We start from the raw sequence: 22,078 nt of genomic DNA, 5'->3' as shown, positions 1-22,078 counted from the left end.
AAAATTAAATTCAATTCCTTTCAATAACTTGTTGTTTGGGCTTTTTCAACCTGTGCAAACAAATTACTTAGACATTTATTAGAATCAAGTTATTTTTCTGTGTTATTTTTGCGGTACCGATGTCATCTGGTATCCTCTGAGGACAGGACCGAAACTGAACATTATCTCTCTAGTTTTACATTTGTCTGCCAAGCATTAAGCAACAACAACCAAAGACATGGATTTCACTGAGGAATGACAGCTATCTGACAGATGATAACCCGATTCTTTTAAACTGTTTTATTTTGGGGGCTTAAATTTAGGTTAAAGATGGGAATAAAACTGCTCTCTCACTGTCTCTGCCAATCCAATTTCATCTTTATTTGATAGAAATTTCTACACTGATATGAAACCTTCTCTGTTCTATACTCAATTTTAAAGAAAGGCATATAGGCAGAATCTACATCATACAGTTGTTTCACACAGTAATTTCCAACTTCTTGTAGCTGAAGTAAAGCATTCCTTTTAAAGAGACTTTCAATCTCGATTTTAGAAAGTAATTGATGAAGAACCTACCTCCCATCTTGCCAAATAACTGGCTAATTACCTAGACTGTCAAACTCCACGCACCTTATTTTCTATTTGTCTTTTCCTAGGTCTAGCTCACAGCCATGAAGCTCTTTAGTCCTCACTAGATTAAAAAAGACCCAAATCACGTATTTTCTTTTTGTATAAATGCTTAGGGACCAAGTCACTTCTCAATGTTCTTTAAAGTGATTCAGCTGGGTTCTTAAAGGCACTTTCTTTCTGGCAAAAAGAGTTATACAGAGAGATCATGTTTAACTACACAAGCAGTCATCTCTGTAGCCTTTTGAAAGCTACAGCTTCTCCACATAAAATCACTGTCCTTTTTGTGATTTAACCCAATCCTATAGCATAGTGACCACAATATATTGGACACAATCAAAAAATACGTGTTTTGCTAAGTTAAAGAGACCTTTTCATCCTCATCATTATTTTGCTCCAATGATCACAAAACTTTCCAAATTCTGATTTTATATTTCTCCTAGAACACTGATAAAAATACTGAATACTAGAAAGTAATATCTGCAAAGACCCACTAACAGGCAAAGGTGCTCTTCAAGCATAGTGTACTGCTGTATATGGATGTCACACACTTGGAAGGGCTTGTACCAGTAAGGATTAGAGTCTTAAAAGTATATCTAATGTAGCAGGGCAGCTAGGGGAATAATGCAGGGTCTCTCAGGAGATTAGTTTCCTCTTAAGAATGGTTCAGTAAATAAAGAGAGAGAAAATTCATGTGACTTGCCAGCAAATAAATGAAGTCTGCCTCAAGGCAGGTTTAATTTCCACAACGAAAATATTTCAGTAAATAAGTATATATACATACAGACACGCTTTTACAATGAATATACAAAGTGTGCATATTTGAGCCAAAATTTTTCTATTCCCATTTTGGCTGATTCCATCATTTAGTTTGGCTAGAATAATCCCTTACCCTGCTTGTATTTAGTACATAACACAGGTCCCACACGGTATGTACAAGAGAAAGGGTATATTGCAGTGTTTCACAGTAAGCACATGTCCTCCTCCATAAACTGTACAGAATTAAATGCAGAAATCATTGGCACTATTTTTATGAACGGGACCTTGCATTTCTTTACGGGTAACAGATGTGGCATTACCTTGCCAATGCTGGGGTATGATGACATGTTGGGTCTTTGTTCTCAGTTCACTACAGGAAAACTGCAACTCTTAATTATAAGACTTTTCAATAGCTGAACAAATATGTGCACACTCAGAAACAAGAAACAGGCGTGATGGTGACACTAGTGTGATAAACTGCAGAATACGTTGATAAAGTGGAGAGGCACCATAAATTATATTTAAGCACCTTTTGCTTGCTTCACACTCTGTTCAGCATGGAGACTAACCCTAACACGCCCAAATGACTGAGTTTATCCACTACTAATATATGACAGGCACTTTCAAACTGTTCTGGGCAGAAATGTTATGGGACAGCTTCCATCACAAGGCAAGCAGTACCCTGCAAACCTGGGGGACACATCTTTAAGGAGAATGCAATGAACCATGGCCCAAATTCACAGCTGGACTGCATCTTGTGAAATATAAATGCATGTTAAAAACTAATGAGTCTAAAACAGTGTTTCACACTCAGGTTAAAAGATAGTAAAGAATAAATTTTCCAGCAGGATTCTTTCAGCACAGTAGCTTCCTCCACCATCCTCGTCCAGGCAGATCTTAATATCTCCTCATCTTACCACCCCTTTTCCCCCAGAGTTTAGGCTTTCTTCTTCAAGGAGCAAAATCAGTCCCATATTAGCCACTATAGTGTTGGGAAGAGTAAATACGAAGTGTTGAAGTCAGTAAATCAGTAAGACGACATGGCTACTCATACTGAAAAAAAGTTTGCAGGAACAGGCTTTAAAGTGTAAAACTGGAAATGCAGCTGGTCTCTTTTAGACTGTCCTAGTGACATGAAAGGGCTTTAAATGATGTCTGGAGATCGGCCCAGGTGGACAGCTTCCAAAATGGCTCTGTGTGAGCTCTTCTCTAAGCTTTTAACACAAGGAGCATGCCAGGGTATGAAAAAGAAGGGAATAGCTGAAATGTGTTGCTCTCTGGCTACTTTTCCCCCCTGTTGGATGAACCACTGGGTGCCGGTATACACAGTGGTGAAGGGCTGCCCCAGCTTGTCCTTCAAGCCAGAGAAGCTCATGGCTCCTTCAAAAATAACAAATATAAGACAGATTTGGTTTCTGATTTTTTGTCTGTCATTTTTTTCTTCAATTATCTGATTAAATTTGGATTATGTAGATTTTATGTAGCACCTCTCCTCTACGAAATTCACAAGCACTGAAAATTCTCTGAACACACAAAAAAGAACTGTGTAGTTCTGCTCATTGTGCCCTTCCTGACACATTTAATGAATACCCCTATTAATACGCTGCTCAGCATTAAGTGGTATAATTAACATCATTAGGTAAGAACCTGTCACCAGTGTAAAACCATGGTGAGAAATATCAGTGTGGATAAAATGAAGTGAAAACTGAAACACTGGCAGTATTGCTATTGTACTTCAGACCTCCAGAGGATGACAACCAAGATTTTCAAAATGCTGTGCTTAATGTTAGCCTCCTGAGTATACAGTTAACATTTAAATAATACTGACCACCCTAGAGTTACCACAGACATATATAAACAACGTAAGAAGTTATTTACTGCTCAATAGTTTTGAAAATCACACTGCTTATTTAGGTTTTCAGTAGGGAATTATGGGCCTCTTTTTATATGCCAGGCTTTAACAACTTTGTCTTATGACTGTAGGTACAGTCTCTTAAAAGGAAAGATTCAGGTAACGCAGATGCAGTCAACCAAGATAAGTAACAAGTGGATTTGATTAAGTCTATTCATTTCATTTTGGAAAAAAAAATGTGTATATACATGTCTATATATTATATATAGGGACATATAAATACATACATACATATAAATATATGTATACATATAAAAGCAGAGACACTGCCTATCTGGCCATCTGTTGTATTAAACAGAACATAATTCAGCCACATAATGAAGAGCAGAAATAAAGGACTAAAATTCTCATTCAAGTTAATACCATTGATTACAACAATAGTTGGGTGATGCTAATCTATGATTTGGATTTTCAGAACAGAAAATCATCTAAGAAGCATAAAACCCGCACTTCCATTTTGCCATAATACTGAAACGAGAGGGCATATTTTTGTCCAAAGAAAACTGTATAAACTCAGTTGAGTTTGGCCTATATACCACTTGGAATAGGGTAGGAAACAGGATCATCGGACAACTCCATATTCACACATTAGAATTTCTAGTGTGCCTTGGCTTTCTCTCAATCACTGTGAAAATAGTCCTACTGAGTTTGTAAGCTTTAAGTGGGAATGGGATGAGCCTTCCAGGGCTGTTAATTCCTTTGAGAGAAACACATTTACCCTGATTAGTTAAATGGCACATAGCTTTCATTTCAGTCTAACAAATTCAGTTTCAATCAAGAGGAAGAAAAAGCATTGCCCTTTATGGAGAACATTTCTGTAGTAGTTGGCAGAAATATTTTTAGGTCCTTCTCTGACAAAGTCGAATCAAAATAATTAACCGTCTTCTAGAATGGGCAGCTACATGCACATATTCTATTGTGCTAACTTTTCTTATTTTAAACATACTGTTTTTAAACACATTATTTAGCATTCTTATCAAAGTTTCTTTATTTGTGCCTTTTCGTGCACTAGAAACAATGAAAGTACTTAGCATCTTCAGTGAAGGTCATTCAAATAGTTTTAGTGACTATCAATATCCTATTCATTCAGGACAAGCCTATTTAAAACCCCTTATTGTTGGCTCACAATGATATTTTTTTATGGCTTCAAAATCTTTATTTTGTGTTAACATCCGTATCTTAAAATGCATTTTTTTTATCAAATTAATTAGAAAATCCTAACTATTCCGTGAGTTTACTTAGCTGCCTGAGGTGTAATGTATCTTGTAGTTTGCTGAATTATAAACTAATATTCTTCTGGTATTGTTATGGCAATCCTAACCGTACTTTACAGTAGATTTCTTATAACTCATTTTTAGATGTCTGAAAGTAGTAATCAACTAGATTTGCCACTTCCAATGCAATATTATAGCTTGTTGACATGTCATCCAATCAAAGATGTTAAGATTAATAATTTAGCTTTAGTGATAAATAATTTCCAATACATTAGTAGTATTCAGCTCTTAAACAAATAGATTAAAGCTTTTTAATCTATATTCCTTGTTGATGTAATATATCTTCTTTCCTTATTTTTATTAAAGGAAATATTTATGGAAATTAAATAGGACAGTTCTTAGGGTTCCCACCTACTTTGATGTGAGGCCCCAAGAGGACAGTGTTCAGTATTCATGCATAACAGCTTTTTTTTGTTTGTTCGTTTGTTTTTTGCGTGTATGTGTGTGTGCGTGTGTGTGTATAGTATCTCTATTTCAAAGTGGGTCTCAAGGCTGAAATTTTCAATAGGCCTAAAAGAAATTGTGTTCCTATCTCTCATAACCAGCAGACAGGAGTAAGCACCCACTCCTTTGAGTCTCTTTGAAAGTCCTCACCTCAAGCTCCATTTCCTTTGAGGTGCTCATACTGAAATTTGTGAATGAAATTGAACTGTGCAGTGGGAATTAGAAACAGGAGAGTATATGCAGCCCCAGAAATTCCTCCTAAGATCACAGCTCATAAGGGGACAAATATGTGGTCTGGGCACTTTACCTATACGCTTGCAAGTCCAATGCAACTTATAGTGTAGCAAGCCATGGATTTCTCTCTTCTGTATAAACTGAATTCCTAATTATGTAAACACAGATAAATGCCATTGTTTCTTTATCAGTAGAACAAAAAATACAAAGCAAAGAGGAATGCAACATAGAAATAAATTCTTAGGTCCTGTATCAGCCATGAGAGGCGCTGGCAACTTGAATACAATAGAATAGCTCTGGGCTATGCTAACTTATGCAGAAGACCTGTCTGAAAAAACTATCCAAGAAAACAGATGCCTATATATTATAACTCCTCGCAAATGTGACACATGCAGTTTCATGCAGTTCTGTGTCTTTCTCCTTGAAAACTCCACCTGCTAAAAATTTGTTTTTTTTTGTTCAAAGCACTGACTCTTGGTAACCTGTCAGATGGTACAGGAGTCTGTCTCTGCTTGAAGAATTCACAAGTCTGGTATGATTCAGCTTTATGTGGCCAGAATCACTTCTTACACTTCGAGACAACTTTAAAGGTGAGAAAGACTGCAGAGCACACTTGAGAAGGTGAACTTCTCCAGGAAAAACAGAAGTTCAGGACAAAAAAGAACTACAGATATTAAATGGCAAATAACTGCAACATAAAAATGAGGAGTGTATCTATAACTTACTGAGAATAATACATAGCTCTTTATATCTCTATTAAGAAAAACTAATGAGATGTTGGAGATGTAAATAAAAGATGGAAGATAACTGAAGCAATGTTAGCAGCCTCAAGCATACTTCTGACTCCACTGAAATCAAACACAGGCCACAGTCATACCTGGAGTCTTGAAATTTCTCAGCTGAGAAGGAGTGTCACAGATTTCCAAGATCCAGTCACCTGCTGCTTTTTCACTCCAGCAGTGAGTAGTCATAAATTCCCAGTTTTTAAATCCTTCCATGGAGTGATCAAATAACCTAAAATAAATCAAAACATTTGTGTAAGTGTACCACTTTATTAGTGGAGCTAAGCCTCCAAGTTGGCAGGCTGTGACATAATACACTAACTAGCCAGTTTATTTATCTACACTTCCATAAAATATTAATCATGATGGTTTTCATGATTATGAAATATTTCAAATACGTTTACCAGTAGTTGTGTTGTTTTCTTTTTGATGGAGAAGATCCTTTGCATATTGTCATTTGTCATAATGTGAAAGAGAATGCAAAGAGGATTCACTATCAATAAAAATTACTAACAAACATAAAGCATATGTCTCAAGAAAAGTGCAGAATGCAGCATACACTTTGCTTTAAAAGCACAATGTAAATACCAACAACTTTCTTTATGCTGGGAAAGTTCTGTAACATTTACTTCTGTTTTGGATTGAAGTACAGACATGGAATTTTAAGAAAATAAAAGTATTAAGTAACTGAGACAACAAGAGCCAAACATGTGATTCCTCATGAGGAAATCAAATATATCTGAGACTTTGTTCTCAAACCTAGAATGACCAGGGTATCACTCTGTTCAAACACTTGACAAGATTTGAGTTTGGGTAAAACTGAGAGACTAATGGCATCTGATGATTTCATCTCACTAACAATGTTACCATAATTTAATTACAGGTCTTGGGTGAAGAGGTTGGAGCTCAGGCCTGGATTACAGTACTTTCTAGTACGGGGGGCCCAGTTCAGAGGCTGCAATATGATGCTGATGGGATGGGGGAAGGGGAAGGAGGACTGGTTGGAGATTTTATTGCTTAAAACTGGAATTTATTAATGAGATTTTGGAAAGACACAAGAGAACTTGCACTTTTATTCAGTGCTCACAGCATGTTGCCTGCTACCCCAAAGCTATTGATGGGAGGTACACTCTGCCTCTAACAAAAATGGCACAGCTCATATTTAAAAGATATATATGCATGTATATATACATACGCGTGTGCAAATATACATATATATGTGTGCATGTCTATATAGTTTTAAATCTCTCTCTAACAGAAAAGCAGAATGAGAACTACTACATTTATCATCATTTTAATTTGCTCTTTATGTGTGGAAATTTCATAAAAACATGACTTGTACAGTGAAAAATCCAGTGGGTTTAGAATGCTTTCATAAAATGGAAAGCAATCGAGTGTATGAATAAAAAAATACTCTGATCTATCTTAAAAATTTATTTTACATTCACTTGATTCTTTATTGTTATTTTCTAAACACATTTCAAGCATTTTTCTCAAAAAGTTATGAAATTCAGCGTGCAAGCACTGAGCAAAGAGGATAGTTTTGTAGCAATGCCAGTATGTATCAAGTTCTGCTGAAAATGTTCGTGTAAGCCACGGATGAAAGGCCATTTTTCTTGTCAAAAGCTTTGGTGAGCCAGTGGTCTAGCTCCAAGAACTGGATGGGCCTAAATATTCACAGCTCACTTCAGTAGGATGCGGATGTGTGGGCTGCTTATCGGATTCAGCTTACAGTTGATTTTCTCTCTTTCATTTGTCTAATCTTCCACTGAGTATGAATGTCTATAATGCTACTCTTATTTATTACTTGTGACAACATTTATTGAAAATACGTTTAAAATAGGCTGAATTTTCACTGATAATTGGGTGAGATTTTCTTCTGGTGCAGTATCGTACACAGAATTATGCCACCAGAATTGGTCTGTTTCATGTCACTGTTAAATTAGTTGTTTGAATACAACCAATTTCACAAACACATGGCACACATCATTTACTGCAAGGTAGAAATTATCTAGCTAGTTATTACCCAGTTTTTGCATGTGACTTTTTGCATTTGAGTATGCCATTATATAGGTTATTTCCATTATGTAGGTTACTTCAGTCAAATTGTCAAATAATGTTTTGCTGATAACTGATGTATTACTTTTTAAATACATTGTCAATCAGTCAAGGCAACAGTACTCCTTCTTGTGGTTATGGCAACTGAATTATATAGTATTATATAAATACCAGGCAATTATATTTGAAATTCTATATTCATTGTGCTTGCATTCTCATACATAGAAACACCAGTCACTGCTTATTTTCGCTGGAATTAGTCTGACATTTCCCACAGAATCCTATGTTTAAAGGTGTTTATATGCTATGTTTCAGTATTTTCAAATGCTGTCAGATTTCTGTTTTAATTTTGCATCATTCTTTTAAATCATTTTGGGAGAAAAAAACAAAAATCCCCTACGGTCTTAGATATACAAAAACACTTCTAAAAATATGCTATGGCTTAAAATGTAAGCTTTCAAATTGCCATCATTATGGCGGTAGGGGAAAATATAGTAATATTACTTCATAGGAAATGGACCAGTTTTTGGAAAGATAACTTCCCTAAACTTCTTTGGGACAGATTTAGTTTTATAAAGTAAGATTTAAATTGGAATTTTTTAAATTTCACAAACGAGCCAAAAACCTACAGACTTAGATTAAAAGAATAGTTAAGAAAAAAAAAAAAAAAGTTTAAGGTTAGAAAGATACTGACACTGAGGTTATCTGTATGTGCATGTTGTATGTACCCAACAGTCTAAGTATTTTCATGTTGCTCTGCTCTAAGCTCTCAAATCAAGGAACTTGTGAAGTGCTACATTTATTTCCCCTTCAGGGGTGTTGAGTGAAAGAAAGAAATGATCAAAATAGTTACGGAAAAGTTTTGACATACTTTCACTTATTCAGAAGATGTATATACAAAATAGGATCTTTTAAGAAAGATTGAGCTACTCCAGGTGGTTAATTGATTTTGTTATTTGTCAGATCAATGCAAAGCAATGTTATTTAAAGGATATATTTACACACAGTTTATTATGGATTAACAAATTATTCGTCTGATAGATTATTAGTTGACTATTACAGGTTATTGTAGACTAAAATTGTTTAGCAAGATGCCTAGAATAATCTGATAATTTTTATGATCATGTTTGTGTATATTTGCAGCACCAACACTCATGCACATAACATGCTTTTAACTACTGGAGTAACAATGACTGATTTTTTACAAATTATTTGTTAATATAATCACAATAGAAAGTCAGATCTGTTATTCAACCATTCAGGCAGCCTTTGCTAACATCACCTTTACAGTAGGCTGGCTATGACTGTCTATATCCAGAGAGGCTAATTTTGGGCTGCTGCTTACTATGAATAGTAATACATTTAAAAATAAAGATTCTTCTCTCTCTGAGTAATTTTATGACATTTTTCTCACCTGTTATATGTAGATCTATAAGGGTATACATATGCTTACAGAAAGTAAACTAAAATATTTCTTTAAAATAAGTTCAAGTTATTATTATAAGTTCAAGTCTCGGTCTTTTCTACAGTCATCATCTCAGCCTGGAAACTGTATCCCCTTTCTGTTTAAGAATTTAACTTGAAACAGATATATTCATCTGTAATCAAATTTTAGAAGCAGATGAAGACAAGTATCCACTTTCAGTGGATTCCACAATTGGGAACATAAGGCTACTCTCTCACAATTAGATCTGCTAGGATTAAAAAAAAAAGCAAGAGTTTTAGATTTTTAGATTTTTAGGAAACATCTCTAAGTTACTAAATGCACAGAAAAAAAGATCTACCTTTAATTGGTGAAACAAGCCCCCTTCAGGTGAGCGAAAGCAGTTGGAGTAGGGCTTCCATCTGGCAGAACCAAAACCAGCCATCACAAACAAAAAAAGAGTAAGTGTATCAAAGGAAATTTTTAGCATTCATTTTTTTTTCTTTTATCCCAGAAGGTGCAGCTGACTCATACTCTACATACTGAGCTGACTGCATTGGGAGCCAGGAAATGTGCAGCTGGCTGGTGACTAGTGGTTGGGGCTGAGAGCACTGGAAGCAGCTGGCAAGAGACAGCTATCTGTCCCCTTCACAGCAGTCTTTAGTGCTGCAGCCTACTAAATTAGCGAGCTGGTGTTTTGAGCAGAGTAGAGTGCCCTCTCAAGCCATGCACCTACAGATGCTTGCACCAACTGCTCTCCTCGGAGCAGCTCTTCTCTGCAGGGTTGCCCTGACTGCCTGTCAGTGGGAGAATGTAACCCATGAGCAACCGCCAAGAGCCCAAACTGATTCAACTGTCCCATTCAGCCAGGCTCATCCGCACTGACGTGTTCAGGAGAGATCTCCTAAACTTCTTGAGGTGAAATATACCAAAAATGAACTTAAAAGTTAAGCATATGCATCTATTTTTTAAAATGCCTTTTGGATTTGGTTATCACAGTTAATTTTGTGAAGCACTGTAGATCTCAGCTGGAGCTCAACCCAAGCATGAAAAATTTGCTTGGAGGAGAATAACACGAACAGTAAGGCACAGTGTTGAGTGTAGCAACCACCAATTTTGAATATGGACAGCTTGTCCCCAAGGACTATCCATATTAGCACAAAATGATCTGTCTTCACCTAAATGCATGTCAGGCTGATGAGCTTCAAATATCACACAGGTCAGCCAACTGTGTGGTCGATGGCAGCAGTTATCTTCTTTAAAGCTGCACATTTTTCTTCTTGAATTTGCAGTAAATCTTTGGGAATCTCACTCTAAACAGGCATAAATCCCAATGCAAGAGCATGAATGAAACTGGTGCCAAATATACACACTTCTAATCATCAGTCACTCAGGTCTGAAAAGGGGTCTCTGATTCAGGTAAGGACAGTAGGGGAGAGTGACTGTTCTGCACAAAATCAAATTCATTCTTACCACAACTCAATGTAATAAGTGCTATTATAGTAAGGTTGAGCTGGGCTTCATTTTTGTAAAGCTAGAAAAAGATCCACTCATCCTCACCACAGTATCTAGGGCAAATTTATTTTGAAAAGCAAAAATTCTGGGTGTTCTTCCTCTCCTCTGTTTTACACAGCTCCTCTTTCAATCAATACATAACTCATAATCTGAGACACTTAGCTGGATCCTAAATTTGTCTTTATCCATTTATCTTCACTCTCTTTTCAACTGTGAAAAAATATTTCTAACTTTTAATTATGGATGCCAACTTTCCACCACAATTCAACTTGAAGTATTGAATTCTAAAAGCCAATACAAACCTATTCTGAACATCTCCCTGATTAATTTTTCACTAGTGTCAGTCCTCAAATGAAGGCATGTGTCATTCTAGATCTCAGATATATTGCACTTCATTCCTTTTCCACATTTATCTTTGAGCATCTTCTAGGATTGATTTTAGAGTTAAACAGAGAACGGTGTCAGTGACATATATTCATTTACTCACGGGCACACAAACCTGGTTTAGATCTTTCCTGTTGAGCTAGGAAAATTAACAGTAACTTTTCCTCTTTTATATAAAAAATTGCTTATTGGTTTGTTTTTGATGCTATTTCTTCAGTATCCCCACAGCTCCTCACTCTATCTAATGCTAATACTAACAGAATTTTACAAAAAAAGTATTACTCTTTTCTCATCCTGGTTGTAATAAGGTCACTACAGGGTAATTTTTACAGTTACTTGAAACAGTCAGACTCAGAACAAAGGTTAGCCCTATCCTTTTCTGTTTGCTCCTAAAATGTCATTTTTGTTGTTGGAGTCCAATCTCTAAACTGTAATAAAAAAATCAGAATACAGAAATCAAAATAATCTCCTATAAAGAAACAGTTTCCTCTATTTCTGATCATCTAAAATTTTTATGAAGTAGTCTGGGAAGTAAGATTAGATGAGAATATCTCACTTTTGATAAGAGTTTTCCAAAGAGAAGGACATTATTAAAATGTACTGGTTATCAAAGATTTTATTACAGAAAATAAAATAGTATTGAAAATACTTCCTTTTGTTGCTGAACAGAGGTATTATTAATGTCAGTGCCATGTAAGCAGAGGAAGCTAGTGGCCTGGAAACTTGCCAGCACGTGGTTAAAAAATTTTAGTTACGCAGTTTGAATGGCAGCAGCTGCTTTAAATTTAAAGGGCAAGATCTAAACAAGCCGTGACTTTGGTGGGAGACAAACAAACTCCAGGTTTGCCTCTTCTATCCTCTTTCTATTTAGCTGCTCCTCCATGGCGCCCTGTATTGAGTGTCTGCTAGAATAGATCTTGGTATGTCTCAAACTACTCTGAAACATATGCTGCCAAATCCAATGACCGATTGTTTTTAAAAGAGGTATACTGTTCCCCTTTGGACTTAACTGTAGTCATTTTGACTGACTAAGCCTCATCTTCACACCAGCCAGCACTTTCCAAGACTGTATTTTCCTCTGTTGCAGTACATCCAATGTAATCATGTTTAGTACTTTCCAAACAACAAAGCAGATGTTCCCTGTAATGCAGTTTTTGAAGAATGCACATGAGGCTCAAGCCAGTGACAGTGTAATCCACCAAATGCCTGCAAAGGAATCCACACCGCCTCTGACTAACAAGTTTTCTTACTGAAGTCATTTTAGGGGATGCCAACATTAAGAACAAAATATGCAGAAAAAAGGCCAGATATTGCCTGTGAGACCTACTCGTCAATGCACCACAAACTATACAATGACTCTTCCAGAACTGGTGGAGAAGAACTGCACATGTGTAAAATATACCTTTTTGCACTTCAAGACTTTTTACCAGCAAACTGTTTTGAATTAAACCCAGATGAGTAATGGTAAAGCAATGAGGTTTTCCCTGGGTTCAGTAAAAACAGCTGGTATTGCTGCTATTAATCATGTACGTGTGCACTGAAAGGTCTTGTATGTCTGAGAAAAGCATCTCAGTCAGGTAGTAGCAATGTACAGCAGCCTCTGGGACCTTTGCCTGAAGAAAAAAAACAGAAAAAGCCCAAGACATCCCTACATGCTGTTTGAACTTGAATGCCTTTATTTGGATGCCCTCAGGATTAATACTTTAAAAATTAAGTGCCTAAAAATCAAAAAAATTCTCATATTAGTGATTAATAACTCTCCCACTGAAGAACCTATTTGTTTTTCATATTATGGCATGATGCTGAAAAATATACATCCAACAACACTCAGTGTACTAATTCCAAGACCACTATCTTACAGTTAAGATTTCCTACAGAAAGTCTAAATAAAACAAATTTTGAAATTGTTTTGAAAATTGTTGTGTTCATGTGTTCACTTTATCCTAAGAAAGGGCTTGTGAATGCTCTAGTATATCTCACACCTAGATTTTTGCAAAATTCATTTATTTCTTTGTATTACTACCCCAGAACTGCAAGCTGGCATCAGCCAAACATAACTGTCAAGTCCACGTATCTCTGAAGCTTGCACAGGGAAGGAATTCCTGGTGTGACCATATGAGTATTTACTCTTTCATGAATAATTTGTTTTTGGAAAATGGCAGAACATTAAATTGACAAAAAAGACATTTCAGGTTTCTTATTTTTCTGGGTATCCTTCTACTAGTACATGGTAAGAAGCAACTGAACATCTCATATTTTAATAGCTACATTTACTTTTCTCTCTACCACCGGCACAGAAAACAATTACTTTTTAAAGGAATAGGCCTTACAAAGAGACTGATTGAATTAAACTTTGTACCTTTTCCACATACCAGTCATCACCAGAGGTGAACTGTGAATACTGGAATCTCTTTATCTCCCACTTGCTGTGAGTCAACTACATGACATGAAAGGCTAGAGCCAGAAGTTAGCTGTGTTAAGACCACTGGGTTTACACGAGCTTGTTTTGCTTGGATACCTAGTGGAGGACTTTTAGATTTCTTCATTTTGAAGCATGGAAGAGCTGCTACATGAAAACAGAACAGAAAACTAAAGAAGGATTCCTTCAGAGAAAAAAACAAAAGCCTGATTCATAACTGTTTAGAGGGTAGATGTCTGCCTGTGGTTAGCACTGGGTAAGTTCTTTGTTCTGTGCAGCAGGAAGGTAGGTAGATGTGTGCATACACGTGTTTTATCTACAAGGCACTGACGACACTGGTAATGAAATACAGGACATCACCTAAAGGGGCAAAAATTCCAGAAAAACTTTCTCTGTATTTAAGATGCTAATGTCTCTGGCTTGAAGAATATTTTCAGAATATATTCCCTTTCTTTGAAATTAACCTTATCTCTAATGAAAATGTGAGTTTACAACTCACAACGGAATACATTTGAGCCCTCCCTGTCTCTGTAACAGGACCTTCTTCTTCAGAGGAGAGGTAGGTCCTGCCATCATTGGGGGGTAGGCAGGCATGCTAGTCTCCAGGGCTAGTCAGCTAGTATCACCAAGTCTGGCTAGAGGAATGTGGATGGTGAGGCAGGCCAGTCCTGCTTCATTAAACAGTTTGAAGACTAGTGAAGGCTTGAGCTGGAAGGCAGAAGAGTCATCACAACATAGATAGGACACATGTAGCTTTTTCTGCCACTGAGACATACTGAACTAATGTCAACTTTTGGGTGGAAGCCCACTCAGTGCCCAGCAGAACTGCAATCATCTAAACCTACTAGTCACCATGGCAAAAACATTTCTTATTGTACGATGTCCTCTGCAGGAAAGAAGAGTTGTCTAGCCAAGCGGAGAACTATGGAAGCACTGCTTATCTCTGTAACTATTTACATATTTGGAACTAGAATGGAGTTTGAGAAAGTCTCCCATCAACTGTAAATCTTGATTGTTGATTTAGCATTACATACCCAAGAAAGAGTGCTGATGGTTTCTTCAAACATTTCTTACACTCCACCAAGGAAATAGGAATACCATTGGGCAGTTTTTCAATTTGCTGAGGACAAATGCTAATGATACACCTCATCTCTAAGGCCTAAAATTGTATTAATGTTTGAAATGCATTGGATAAAGAGATGCTTGTCTGAATCCAATTTGGAAAAAAAAAGGAAACTCCATGTGATCTCAGCTTCCCTAAGAACATAATGTAGAGGTGATAGCAGATGGGAAAAAGGACTGATCTTTCTTAGTGGCTAATGTTAAGAGGGGCCTGACAACATCCTACACCAACTATTTATCACAGATACGCGGGATGCAGGAAATTGATGACTTAAAAAAAAAATTAATAGGCAGTTTGTAGAGGAGCCTTTCATTTCAAAGTGCCTTTGAAACTTTTTCAAGAGCTCTCTTTTCAGCACTGCAACTTTTCAGCACTCTTCTACCGTGAGTCTTTCATGGCCTGAATATACTATTTCAATACAAAATGGAAAAAAAAGGATCAGGAAATCAGTGACATCAGGAATCATTCCTATATTCAGAAAGCTTAAAGAAAGTAATTACAGAGGATTATTATTCCGTCTGATTTTTATTACTAGTGGACAAAGGCATTAGAGAGGAGGGGAATGAAAAATAAGTACCAGTAGTATGAAGAAACACATTTCCATTAAGCTTCAGTTTCCTTCTGTGATACTCAGTCTGGCATTATTTTCTTTGTACTTCCCAGCCTTCTAATAATTGGTGAGCCACAGAAGACTATCAAAACTGACTAAAACTGACATCTCAGTTTTGAAGCTGATGACCTTCCACAGCTTATTCTTTTCCTGATAGAGATGATCATCTTTCAGTTCCTTTGTTCCATTTTCCCCATCTCTCTCAGAAAAATAATTTGGACCCTCTGTCTACAGTGAACCTATTGTAATGATGGGACTACTCTTTGCTGATGCTGTAATGTCAGTGCAGGCTTTCCACACTGACCGGACTGTGAAGTTGCACTGTCATACTATACCTGTTGGCCAATAGCTGTGACCTAGTTCCTGAAGGAGAGGTTAGGTAAATTGCCAAGTCTCCACGTCGAGGGTGAGTAATAGTGACACGCACAACCACATGCTCCAAGTAGATCACGTGGTGGTTGGGGTTATCTGAGCAGCCAGTGGCTTTGTAAATTGAACGGACAACGCTGTCAGGTCGTATTGTTCTATAATACAAGCATATAAAAGCAACATCAACTTTTTTTGCTTGTCCTGTAAAATAAGACAACCAAATCACTTTTGCTTAATTGTGAATGTCACTGTTGTACAATTACTTCTGAGAAGTCAGCAGCCTATAATCCTTAGTTTTAGCATTTATTTCCTAGCTGAAACTATCACCATAGGGTAATTACTTTACTGCAGTCACTGTCAATTATCTGGCTTTCAATAAAGGGCTCTACTGACATGTACACATGGTAAAAGAGAACAGTGAAAAACTGTTATAGCAATAAGCCTTTGGGGCAGATCATTTTTTGTGGATTAGTGGCTAACTGAGAATTGTTGGGATTGTCATGGGATCACAGCTGGTCATTAAGTTCCAGGAAATGCCTGGCATATCCATAGACCTTGCTTAAGTAATAGCAAGTATTACACACTAACTGTTGCAAATAGTGGACAAACAGTATTTGACTCAGCTCGTTTAAACTGGCACAGCCTTCTTGCAGACTGTAGCCTTTCAAGTATATCTATTAAATAAAAATGTTCCTCAGTGGTTTTAAGGCTTTGGAAATGTGCCTTATGACTGATACGCACAGAACGTGCATGCTGAATTTTACTCTGACACCTGGTCTATGGAGACCCTACTTGAGCATACAGAAAGTCATTTAGTCTTAGCCTCTGAGCTAGAGACCTTTCTGAGATGGTCAGTAGGGAGATAATACAAAGTAAGATTTTAAGGAAAAGACACTGGACTGGAGTTTGTACTCATCTTACAAATTGACTGCAGTGCACTCAACTAGAAATTCTTGTTCCTCTATGCATCACCTCTACCAATCAATATCCAGCCTGTCTTATTTCACGCCTGCAAGTTTTGGGGTATTCTTTAAATTAGGGGTTTTTTCCAAGAATATGGGAAACAGTCTTTACAGACCAATGACCTGACATCTCTGAAGGTGAGCGATCCCCAGTGTAGCTTTTAAAATTAAACACAATGCAAGGGAGGGGTAAATTGTACCCAATTTCTTTCCAAAAGTTTATGCCAGCAAGAGTTTTGGCAGCGAGTATTACTTGATTTGCCGATCCGTGTTCTCCACACACACATGCTGTGGAGGGACTGTTGTCCACTTTTCTGCTTCTATCACCATTGCTTCAGCATCCATCAGTCCAAATCCATAGAGGTGGCTCACTGCAATGTACAAACACAATGGTTGCAGTTATAGCATAAAATTTGCCTTCTGTCATAAAGTAATGCTAGAGTCTCATCCTAATGACAATTGCTTCTTTCTACTTAGTTTCTCTGGCTCAAAAATCTCCTTGCCACAAACAATAAAGACTGTATCTAATTTGTTCACTGAATCTGTTCATTGTATTATTACAGAAGCAGCTGATGACCAGCATGGATAACACTGCTTTACCATGAGGAGGGTGGAGCAGAACTGCAGGGCGCATAGTTGCTTCTGGTTGCCTTTTGTCTGCTTGCCTTAATTCAGCCTACTCCTCTTATACAGCACAATGCTGGAAGGTAGGAAGCATCACTGAATGATTATGTATTATTCAAATAATACACACACACACACACACACACACAAATACACACACCAATATTGAAGGCAACTGAATCACTGGACTTATGAAGGAGCAGACTGTGTGATTTATAACTGCTGTACTGTTTTCACTTCCATGAGTGTAAGCAGCATGTGGATACTTTCCTACTCTTATATGCAGTATGTTTCTCACTAACCAGGCAGCCAGCTAGATCCTACATCTCCCTAAACGCGTCTGCATGAGGAGGGAGAAAAACCAGTTTTTGACATCTAAGGCTTTTAAGGTACTCTGTTTTTTATGCAGAAAATGTGTTGGAAAGACTGTTTTCTCTATTTCCTTTGCACATCTGCAGATGAAGGATGCTGATGGTGGCGTGGAGAGAGCCGTGTCTCGGCTGGGCAGTGGGACCTTGTTCAGCTGTGCGCCTAGTGACCTCCAGTATTACCTCCTGCTGGCATTGCACAGGCAGTGCTACTGAGCAGCCACTCTTGGAGGTTAGCATCCCTTTACCACTCATTGCTGGATATTATAACTATGGATACCTTACTTACCCCTACTTGTCTGCCACGCTATGGGCAGTGAGCTGTCACCTTACTCATAATTTAACTTCATACCTAAATGTCTTCTGCTCGAAGAAGTTCTAGAAGGTTTTAAAGCATCACCTTTCCTAGGACACATGTGAAGGAAAGACTGAACTTCTGAATATATAATACGCAATCAACGTTAGATATCTTCAACAGATTTGTCGCAATGTTATCTAACTTTCTGATAACTTCAAGAGTACATAAGTTGTCTCAAGCATTTCAGCAGCTCACAAAGGGTAAAAGGATAATGGCTTTGAATTTCTGCTTAAAGACTAAGTTTAATATGAAATGTGTAGTTTGTAAAGGGATTAGTAATAATCAACCTTAAAAACAGACTCAAAGTTTCACTTACTGATCTGCAAATTAACTGTGTGTTTTTGGTGGCTGTTCCAATCAAAACAGAAACTTGCAAATGGATGTTGATGAACTAGAAAGAGCTGTTAGCCATGTGGTTTTATTGTGACAAGTCTATACCCTTGCTAAAATCCTAAGGGGAAAGATGAAAGGAAAAAGCTCTGGAGGGAGGAGTTTAGATCACATATAACACTTTATCAGTAAATCAGTTTAACTAGCTATCACAGAGGGTGCTACCAGAAAACCCTCAGAAAAACATTAATGCTATTTTAATCGGTAATACAATAAGGCATGGTGTAAGTCTCTCCAACTGCACTTTGCAGAGGGTTTGTGAAAGCAGCCTCTATTCATTGCCACACCAGAATTCAGAGGATTCCATCCAAAAAACCCTAGCCTTGACAAAGAAGTAACATTTCAAAGCATAAAAATAATCAGTGCTTAAGGAGCCTATCTTCCAAATATGGCAATATCTAACACTGTCTAAAACTGCCAACTCACGAGGGCACTTCAACGGAAAATCCTGCAAGGCATAATGACTGTGTAATGGACTAGGTTTCTTCCCATCTTCTTCCGCTTCAGCCCCAAATTCAAGTGCACATAACATGGAAACGTTCATTTGGAGAAAACAGCTCTCAGACCAAATGAGGCAGGTACTGTATTCGGAAAAAAAACCAAAAGGACTAGCGTATATAATTAAATTCAGCCCTCCTTCAGACTTCCGGATCCTCTTTAATGTATTCTACAAAAAAAAAAAAAAAAAAAAAAAAAAAAAAAAAAGGACAGAGAAAGAGAGTTCTTCTATGTGGACGGGGGCAGGCAGACGAAGAGCAAGGAGGGCTTAGATAGAGAAACTCTTCATTCTGTAAAGTGGGCCCTTGTGATAGGAAGCTCCCATGTCATCCTGCAAAAACAGCATCTTCTGATCAGAGCATGTTTACTTGCAGTCATCCATCTGTTCTTACACTGCAACCAGCGCTCTGGCATTTAAAACTTTTGTTAATAATCATTGTGTCTGCTGTAAAGAACAGTGGGAGGAATGACAGCATAAACTTCCATCATCAGTAACAGTCACTAGGTATAGAATTATTTTTTAACAATGAAGGATTAAATTTGCATGAATGGAAAAATCTGTAGAGCTAACCTATGGAAAATGCATCTCTTCCTCCTGAAGGATGGCTTAGTGCTCTGCATATCCACTGTAAGATGTTATGTGTTCAATCCATCCTTTAAGCTGAAAGTAGAACCAAATGTCTCTCTAGTTCACCTTCACTCACTAAGAAATAAGGGAAGAAAAGCTTCTGCCAATTCTATCAAGGCAGGCAGTATGGCTCTCAGTGAAACCTAAATGTCTTTTAAGCAACTTGACACTAGAAAATTCCTGCTTTGATATGTACATTAAAAAATACAAAGAATAACGTCTACAGAGTGAACTTTCTACCATTCCCACCTCCCAAACCACTTTGAAAAGAGAGATGTATTCAATTCTCATGTAGAAGAAAAGTTTACAACCCCAGGTTATGGGGTCATGTTAATTGTCTGTGACAACTATGACATTTAATGCTTAAACTCTCTTACATGGAGAGCAGAGGTGGGAGTAAGAAGTTCTGCACCTGCTTTCTTTCTCTCTTTTTTTTTTTTTTTTTTTTTTTAACACTTGAAAAATAAGTACATTTTTCCCTTGAAAGGCATTCCCACTCAAATCAAAACATCCTACCACTCAGGGGTGCTCCTAAAGCTTTCCACGTGGAAAACCTCCAGACAGCTGACATTTGGCTGTCTGCAGTGTTTGCACTTCAAAGCCCTTGATCCAGTGGGGTGGCTAGCAGCTGCAGGTACAGAGACAGGCCCATCATTTTCAAAGACTAAATAACAGCAATTTGAGAAACCATTACTGAGTTAACAATAGTTGCTACCCTGCATCTCAGAGAAGAAAACAGATTTTGTCTCCTACTGCCTTCAAATTGTGCCCCTTCATCTATTTGTTCTGCTGTGGGCTCTATGCTGAATGGAAGAAAAGACCTCAGCAGCGCACATAATGGCCAAAAGTATCTTCCAGTGAATATCTGGAACTGCCACTCATTTGTATGCTACTGGTACTGAGCTCACTTCTGCTAAAACAAACAGAAAAGCAATATTTGAAAGATACCAATGATTTGCAGAGTGACATAAGGCAACTGCAAAGTGCAAAATGCTCCAGGACCCCCAGAACCCTGCTTGCACAGGTCTCTGCATTACCACTGCTCTGAACTAGCTCTGTGCTCCACCACTAGAAATCCCTGAGCATGTTTGAGGGGGTGTAGGACACCCTTTCAGGGATTGAGGAGAACCTAATGTTGCTGCAACATAAGCTGAGGGCTAAGGGACAGCCTGTTGCTGTTGCTAAGCTGAAGGGCTGCAAATAGCAACCTCCTGCGGCTCTGTGGGCAGAACCACCCTTAAATCCTCCCTCTGCCCAAGCAGCAATATGAACTGACCCACTCCTATTTCTGCAAAGTTGCAGGCAGATGCAGAGGTTTACAGACAAAGGACAAGTTCTAGAGAAAAGCTTGCCTCCTGTAATGCAAGATAAATACTGAGTTGTAGCTGATCCATTTACTCTTATCATTACAGAAAATAACATTTCTAGAGGCCAAAGTCTATCTATCCCTAGAGCAGTTCCTCTATAAGCCCAGCATGAAATCAAGGCCTTCTCAGCTGCTGTATAGACTTCCCCAGCTTTTTTTTTTAATCCCTTTGCTTTTGTCTGAAACTCATATTGAAAATTCAGTAATTTTCTTATTTATACACAAAGAGGATGTAAAGCTACCACCAAATCTAAAGATGGAATATATATCCCACTTGACTTGATGAAGGGAAATACAAACTGCTAGTATTGATAATCATAACACCAAAACATGCAGATTCCAGAAAAACTGGGCCCAAATGCTGAAAACACGGCATTCCCAGTGCCCCAGTGCAGCTAAACTCACTTTGTTATGCTGCAGTTTTCATTTCCTGTCATCAGGATGTCTCATCAATACTTAAATGCTAAACTTCCCTTGCTATGCTCATCTGACAAAAAACACTGCAGGCTGTTCTCTTCCCTCCCATATTCTGGGGTGTTTCACTTTCTGTACCCTAAAAGCTGCACTGGGAATACAAATATTGCCTGGTATCTGTTACAATTTTGTCTGCACGTAACAAATACTAAAGCAGTAGGAGAGACAAACTATGATAATTTCAGTGTTTCACATCAGGAATACACAATTGTGCTAAACTAGATTCAGATGTTTGCTATGCAAATTGGTATGGCTGTCCATTTATGTTATCTTAGGATTTTGCTCCACTCTAATCCAAAATGAGAGCTACAAAATAAGAGTCTGAAATGCCCCTTATATTTTGGTTCTCTAATATGCTGCTTAGCAAGACTGGAAGACATGCAACTAACAATTTTTCTTTGGATTTTTGGATTGATCTTCTGTTATTCTATTCTGTAACTCAATTTTGTCTGTATATGTGTGTGTGTGTGTGTGCGTGTGGAGAGAAAGGAAGATATT

The 22,078-nt window shown here is 37.6% G+C and overlaps 1 protein-coding gene across 3 annotated transcripts in view; it reads right to left on the bottom strand.

Moving 5' to 3' along the window:
• PCSK5 (proprotein convertase subtilisin/kexin type 5) overlaps positions 1–22,078 on the bottom strand; it is a 248,593-nt gene that overhangs the window by 69,819 nt on the left and 156,696 nt on the right. For all 3 annotated transcript variants that reach the window (XM_062599429.1, XM_062599430.1, XM_062599431.1), the window contains exons 11-13: positions 17,128–17,245; positions 15,879–16,067; positions 6,107–6,243 (exon numbers count right to left, since the gene is read on the bottom strand). In XM_062599429.1, the coding sequence (XP_062455413.1) occupies positions 6,107–6,243; positions 15,879–16,067; positions 17,128–17,245 (444 nt within the window). The remainder of the gene's footprint in view (positions 1–6,106; positions 6,244–15,878; positions 16,068–17,127; positions 17,246–22,078) is intronic.

The sequence above is a fragment of the Rhea pennata genome, chromosome Z (assembly GCF_028389875.1).
Source record: "Rhea pennata isolate bPtePen1 chromosome Z, bPtePen1.pri, whole genome shotgun sequence".
Classification (NCBI taxonomy): domain Eukaryota; kingdom Metazoa; phylum Chordata; class Aves; order Rheiformes; family Rheidae; genus Rhea; species Rhea pennata.
Note: the sequence above shows the minus strand (reverse complement) of the source record. Positions and strands in the feature narration are given on the sequence as shown.